The 7,937-nt window shown below is 37.8% G+C and overlaps 1 protein-coding gene across 1 annotated transcript in view; it reads left to right on the forward strand.

Moving 5' to 3' along the window:
- PITPNC1 (phosphatidylinositol transfer protein cytoplasmic 1) overlaps positions 1–123 on the forward strand; it is a 200,999-nt gene extending 200,876 nt beyond the window's left edge. The window contains exon 11 of the mRNA XM_078848644.1: positions 32–123. Within this exon, the coding sequence (XP_078704770.1) occupies positions 32–37 (6 nt within the window). The 3' untranslated portion in view covers positions 38–123. The remainder of the gene's footprint in view (positions 1–31) is intronic.
- Positions 124–7,937: the final 7,814 nt, after the last annotated feature.

The raw sequence follows: 7,937 nt of genomic DNA on the forward strand, positions 1-7,937 counted from the left end.
TCCATTTGTCTTTCTTTTCTTCTCATTAAAGACATGACGATGGATGAAGTCCGAGAATTTGAACGTGCAACTCAGGAAGCCACCAACGAGAAAATTGGGACTTTCCCACCTGCAATATCTATCTCTAATATTTCCCTGCCTTCGTCAACCCGTAGTGCTCCTTCTAGTGCTCCATCCACTCCTCTATCCTCAGATGCTCCTGAATTCCTATCAGTTCCCAAAGACCGACCTCGGAAAAAATCTGCTCCAGAAACCCTCACGCTTCCAGACCCAGAGAAAAAAGCACTTTAAATTTAACCTAGCATGTTTCCTTCTGACAAGCCATGTCTGCCAGAACAAGAGTAACTTAACATTTACAAAGCTCAGTGTGGTTGGTTGGTTGGATTTTTTTTAACGATTTTACCAATCTAGAAAGATGATTTCTTTACTCAGACTTGTTCCCTAAAACCCTTAAATAAGTGCATGTGAGAGAACATAGTTCATATACTCTGATTCCCAAAGTAAAGCTCAAAGCCATATGGCACATGCTATTAATGTGAAATTAAATAGTCTGAGAATAGCCTGCAATTGTGATTGGAAATGCTGAAGGTATTTAATAAAGCTGGCAAGGATTTCTGAAGGGAACTAGTGTCAATTTAGGTGCAGGGTTACGTTAAAAAGGTAAAAATCCAATTTTCTCCTATTATATCAGAATTTCTAAAAATTTTCTACTCAGGCTTATCATGTCTAATCATAAACCTTTGAACTGCTACTTGTCGATACTTGAACACCAACAGCAATTATTCAAATTCAGGTGTTGCTTAATATGACTCAGGATTTGGGGCCTAGCTAACACAAACTTTAAACTTTTTAAAACTAAATAACCAAGGCTCCATTTGTAATTAATAATACTGACTTTAAGGCCACTGAACTATTTATACCTTGCACAGAATTTATAAAAGATTCCACCCATTTCTTGTTTATATTGTATTTTACTAGTTCTCCCCAGTCCTCTTGTGATCTCTCAAGTATGTGCTGGTGTTTGTAACCCCTGCTCCAGGTATAAAAAAGACGGAAACACAAGCCGCTAAATAGTTTAAAGAGTCCAAATAATGCAAGGGTCTTCTCCCAATGAAGCTGTCATCATAGCATTCCTGTCATTCATTTAAGTCCTCTGAACTCCTGGCTAATTACAATGAAACCAGCTTTCAGGGTCTGATACAAATCCCATTGAAGCCAGTGGGAAGACTCCCATTGCCTTCAGTGGGCTTTGGCTCAGGCCCTAAATAACCACTCGAGGGATTGTAAAAAAATCTGGAGCTCAATGAGGGAGGTCTTCTACTAAAGGTGGGGAAGAATGGTACTTAGTACATTTGTGGATACTTTAGGACAGTCTCTTAAGACAGGTGGGTGCCTAATAAGGGTAGCCTCCTGTACAGATTTCACTGTACTAATTAGTGCTGAATGTATATTATGCTATGGTGTTTTACCAGATGCAGAATAGTTGTTGTTTGAGCATGGATACTGAATAACTAGGCCATGATGCTTTGGAACAGCACCTGGGAGTAAAGATTCTGAAAATAAACATTTTTTATATGTCCACCATTGGAAAGTTCTTTAAAGATCTTCAGCCACAACCTTTGCTCTGCCCTGATGTGTTACATATTCAGATTCAATTTCAGATCCCAGTCTAGGTTTCTTGCTTCATGGGCTAATGGGATAATAATGTTGTAGAGGCAGCATATTCAGCCCTCAAACAAAAAGAAGTCATTCAACAGTGGCCACTTTAGCCAATTAAGGAGCAGATTTGATGAATTCCATCCTGTCCTCACTGGACAGAAAAATTGTGATTGTGATAGGAGACCTCATAGGTGATGAGGGGGGAAATATGGGGATCTTCTGGGCTTCCTGAGGGAGAAAGAGGACTTACCCTTACTTTATCCCTGTCCTTTCATGCTAATGCGGTCTCCAGTAGCAGGAAACAGATCTCAGACTTTGCCACTGATCTCTAAAAGGGGAGAGGAATGAAAGACATGACTTACCAAAAATAAAGGGGTCATCTGACAACTCAGTAACATGTAATGTAACATGTGGGAAAGGGGAGCAACATCCCTGGCCTGTTAGTGAAATCACCCTTCAGTCTCAGGAATAAAAATCAGAAAAGGGATTTTCTCCCCAAGCCAAGAGTAAAAAATATAGGGAAATAAGGAGCCACTTCCTTTCTAAAATTCAGCCTTATGGAGAAACCTTTCCTATTGACGTCCAGTCACAGGGTTCGTTGTTGACTTTCATATAATGGGTTTAGTCCTCTGCAATGCTACCATTGTGTTTAGTCCCCTGTGATGCTATTTAACTAATGTCAGCATCTACCACCCTTGTTGTTGTAGTAGACTTTAAATAAGTCATTGTGAATGCCCAGTGAAAGGTGGATATTATCTGAATCACATATTCATATTGAGTTGGTATCTTGTACTGTCAGTTATAACAAGCATGGTGAAGCAGAGAGACGGACCTCACGGAGTTAAAGTATCACTGAATGATGAAGAATCAGTTTGTGGATAGAATTCCCCAGTGGCGGGATATGTTTGTACCATCTTCCCAGCATGGTAGCATGATTTTTGCTTGTGGAAAAGTTTAATTGACTTAAACCTTTTGACCTTTCGAATAGCTCCATGTCCAGTAGTAAATGCTAAGTTGAATGTCTGATTTTTATGGGCTAGTTTTAGTAACGGGAGAGGGAGGGGAAGAATTCCACTGTCAGATGACATTGAAAATGTGTGTGTATTTGAAATTTAAAAGCCCATGGCTAAATAAAATCCAGTAGCTCTTTGTAGGTTAGCCTATGGTATGACTTCATCCATTATCTCATATATTGTCCATGTTCTGCTTTCCTTTCCTCTCAAGGCCAGCAATTCCATGTGCTTAGTAAATTAACTGGTGATTGATATTTGTGATTTTTTTTTAGCCAGTGAAATGCCACAGGTATCAAATGCTAAAGTACCCTACATCAACTCATGACTTTAATTAACAGATGTGTGTACTAATTAAGTATTCATAATTTCTGCATGTATACAAATAAATGTTGATATTCTTTAATTTGCTTCTGAATGTTTAACACAGATCATTAGGACAAAGCATACATAGCTTTACTCATTTGTTTATTTTTTTTAAGTATCAAACTTCCTATCCTGTGTGATAAGATTATTATCGTATGTAGGTATGGGGATCAGGCATGTATGAACATTATTAACATATCTTAAGAGGATTCAAATTAATTAGCTGTATGGTGGATATTTAGGAAAGAGAAAAGAATTGACTGAGCATGCAGTGGAAAAATAATGAATCCTTAATGCTATGCCTCTGCATGCAATTCTATAACTCTGAGCTCCATTCACGAGTACTGTATTACAGAAGTATAACGTTTACTGAATAGACAACTAAAATTTTTCTAATTCACTGCTAGCCAACATGGGGATCAGTACAATCCATATCTGCCTTCAATGTGGGTGCTAATGGTGGCAAATAAAAAGATCCATAGAATGTCACTGCTTTGGATAAGAAAGAACTATAGGTTACATCATGCTTTCCACAGGTTACACAAGCATCCAATGCTGTGTTCTGCTCTGTTTTACCGCAGTGTTTCTACCATTAAATATGCTCTCAAAAATAATTTTTCAATGTCATTTCATTTTCTTTTTGTCGTGGCAGGATATCTGTTTTCTACAATGTTCCTTACACACATAAAATAAAATAAAATAAAAAAAAGCAATCTAGAATATTTTTCTGACAACATGTTTTGAGAAAATGTTTTGTTTATTTTCATTGCTGACTTGTGAATGGATTTTGTAAAAACATCTGATGTATAATTTTCAGACATGTTTGTGGGAGGGGAAGGAAGTAAGAGTATTTTGCACATGTTGATTTCTTTTGTGAAAAAAAATTGTACGAGGCACATCTTTAAAGTACGATGCAGCAAAGCAAAACTGAAGTTACTTAATAATTCTGTAGCCTCCTTATTCCCTGCTGCCATGATTGGAGAATTAAATAATACAACCATAGTGAGGCTCCACAAAAAAATTATCACCAAGAAGAGCACAATGAAGCTGATAAAGCAATTGGCTTATGATTTATTTTTAAATCCTTCTCCCCACCCTGCTCCTACTTTTATATGTATTTCCTCCAGAACAATCAGACCTCGCAGAATGATGCTGGCAATTGAGGGCCCAATCCTGCAGTCCTGACACAGGTAAAACACCAACTGAATTAAAAAGAAAGATTTCTCTGAATAAGAATTTGCAAGGGCCCGGTCCAGCCACTCTTATTTGTGTGAATAGTCTTCAGTAATAGACTTCAATGGGATTATTCACTACAGTAATGATTGGTCACATAGGTAAGAGTTACAAAATAATCCAACAGAAAGGCATAGTTTGATCTTATTCTGTTGCTTTTTGATCATACCAAGATTTTGGGAGATGATTTTTGCTCCATTGAGGGCACAATTCATGTTCATTAGTAGTAGTATACAAATACATTAGAAAACAGAAGGCACTCAAATAGATATTTTGAAACTGGACTATTTGTCCAGTGACTTTAATTTGGTAATAAGACAGCAACAATCTTTAATAATGCATTGGGATTTGCTGCACTATAACTTAACATTCTCTTACTTAAAAAAGGCTCAACATACATGCTTTTTATGAGTTAGTAAGTGCAATAAGAGAGAACACATGAATTTGTCAATAGGAACTTTTCAACTGCCATTATTCAGACTTAATTTAGTTGTCTAAATTCCAAAATGCTTGAGGCTAACTGAGTCTAACAATGTTTTTGCTTTAAATGGACAGCATGGTCACTGAATTACAGTCTCCTCTAGTTTTTGGGTGTCACTAATACAGATTAATTGTTTTTATTTCATTTCTGTGAAAGTTCCGTGTGACTTTGAATGTCCCTGTAATCCTTAGTGTCTAGCTTTAGGTTTAGAGTTATGACATTTAACTTAGAGAATGTACCACTGCCATCAGAGAAGGACCAAGCTTTGAAATGTGCCGTATGTTAAACAATGCAAGGCTAAGCAGAAGAATTTTATTCTCATATTTGTCATCCATATCACTTAGTTGCTGTTTTTTGAGTTATTTATTATTGTTAATAACTTACTTTTCCTTACATTCTGTTGTAAATAAACTACCAAGCAATCTTCTTTACAAGTGTGGCTATTTTCTTTTGGTCAATATCATGTGATGAGGTTCAGATTTATATAATCTCTATGGTATCTGTTCACTGATCAAAGCAATTTCCCCATATCATTTGCACATAAGCCTGAAATACATAGGATAACCCAAGGAAATAAAATTTTACCTGGACACTCAGTGCTCATGATACCCAATAAAGATGCTCACCAGTGCTTTGGTGCCACACAGTATCGCTATTATTATGGCTGAGGTAATTAAGCACACATCACTCTCAAGTTCACCTTTTCATCTGTAAATTGTTGACCATTTAAGTCACAATGCAGACCTTCAGCAGAGATTCTGCATTTCCTAATTCTCAATTTAAAGCTTGGCAACCTAGTAGTTTTAATATTGTGCATATATTGTCACAACGGGAGATAGAAAACATTTACATGGCGTTTATTGGAACTGGTTTCCCCTAGGATGCTGCAGTTACTTTTTTGTTCTACCCAGGCAAGACCTAGTCAGGTGGTGATAGTCCTTAAGGATTGTCTGTTGTTCATGGTTTGGGAGGAACGTGCTTAAAAACTTGTCAGCAATGGTGTATATGCTGACCTAAACACATTTCCTGATACAGCGATTTTTATAGTAACAATTTCATAATATCAACCAGATATAGTAAGTTGTATAGACAACTACTCCAAATTGTCATAATACTAATTGCCCATCTAGTTTCAAGGATAATTCTTCAGTGTTCACATTATTGAAATTATACACCATATACTCTGCTTTTCCTCTGCTTATCCTGAGCCCATGTCTCTCCAACACATCTCTCCCCTTACCAAGATCCTTTTCTAGACTGTCTTTCTCCTCACTACATAGAATATCAGCTGCAAACAATGTACACCAAGGTGCTTCCTTTTGAATGTTCCTTTTGTGGGTATCTAGGATGAGGATAAATAAGAAAGGGCTCAGTGTTGATCCCTGATGCACACCCCGCCTTTCCTCATAGTTCATCTGTTGCACCACTAAAAGTTCTAACTGTTGATGTTGCACACACATACATGGCTTGAACAAGCCACACACGAAGTTCCGGTACCATTTTTCTCCCTCATACACACCAGATGATTTCTCTTGGAACTTGTTCAAAGGCCTTTTCCAGATCCAATAAATACCATGTGAATATTTTTCATCTCCAGTTGTGACTATATATGTACAGTATTAAAACCACTAGATTGCCAAGCTTTTACATTGAGAATTAGGAAATGCAGAGTCTCTGTTTTTCATTCAACTACCTTATGAATTGATTGCCAGTCTAGGTCCTGTTCCTGCTCCCATTGAAGTCAATGGGACTGGGCTGCACTTTTGCAAAAGGAAACAAATTTACTGCCGCTTTCTTTATTAAAATCCTATATAACAAGAATTACCTGGTAGGGAAGCAGATTTAAATCAAGCATTCTTACAAGTAGCAACCTATTATTGCATGGATGCAAAATTTCAAGAGCCTTTTCTTTTATCTGATGTGCAAGTGCTAATCTGCATATAAATTAAACCTCTTTAGCATAATCAACCATCCATAAGACCACATGAATGGCTGTAGAAATGGTCTGATAGATAATACGCGTAAGTTGTAATGGAAACAAGACTAGGAATAGAGTCTTAAATGTTGTTAATTACACCTGCCTTTAAATTTCCAAATAGGAAATTCTTAAAGATTCTTTTTAAAACTATAATATTGAGAACTTGCATAGTGCTCCACATTTTCAATGCACTTTGCAAACATTAATTAGTTAAGCCTTATTTCAATCTCTATGAAGTAAATAGGCAAGAATTATTATCACCACTTTACAGATGGGGACACTGCCGTTCAGTAAGTAGTGTTGTGATTGATACATGGTTTTAGGTATTAGTTCTGAAATCTATTATGGTTCCTCAGCACAGCTCCAATGCTGCACATAAAAATACCTTTAAAAGGCAAAGGATTGTCTTGTGATTTACAGCATAAGATTAGGAGACAAACCAAGGGGTTTTGTTAAAATCTGAATTTGGGTGAGATTTTTAGGGCTTGATTCACAAAGGGGATCTAGGTCCAACATTTAGGGCCCACTGATATTCACAAAACCTCTGTTCAGATGTCCCCAATGCTGTAGGTGCCTAAATTCCTCCAGTGCCTATATTTCAACTGGCACAGTCCCTTAGGTGCCTACATGTGCACAGCTGCCTTTGTGTTCACACCACCCAACAGTTCCACTTATAATTCACCTTTGAGGTGGAAAAGTTCACGCCCTTGCTCCACATCAGGCAGAGTGGGGATTTGAACCTGGATCTCATGCATACTGGCCTACTGCTCTAGCCATTGGACTATTGAGTAAAAAAGGCATGGTAGCAGCACCTCCTCCTCTGTTTTTCTTGAGAAAGGGTCAGTCTGGCTTAGGCCCTTAACTCCAGGAGAAAGGTTCACAGCTGTAAATCCCCAGTGGAGGGAGGCACCTATCTCTCTCTGACCTGGATTTAGGTGCCCAACACCCTATGAAGTGTGAGGCTTAGGCCACAACCTTCTCCTTGGCAATTCCTACTAGCTATTTTAGGCAGCTCAGTATGCTTGCTGTCTTTTGTGAATCCCTTTTCTGGCACGTGACCCTCACCGAGCATTATATAGAGAGCCTGGATGCCTACCTAATGGCTGTGAATTCCATTTAACAACAGGACACATAAACTGTAATACTCAGCATGGATTTCCTTTTTGAATCTAGCCCTTAGAACCTCTAAATCTTTTGAAATGCACTTCAG

The sequence above is a fragment of the Lepidochelys kempii genome, chromosome 14 (assembly GCF_965140285.1).
Source record: "Lepidochelys kempii isolate rLepKem1 chromosome 14, rLepKem1.hap1, whole genome shotgun sequence".
Taxonomy (NCBI): Eukaryota; Metazoa; Chordata; order Testudines; family Cheloniidae; genus Lepidochelys; species Lepidochelys kempii.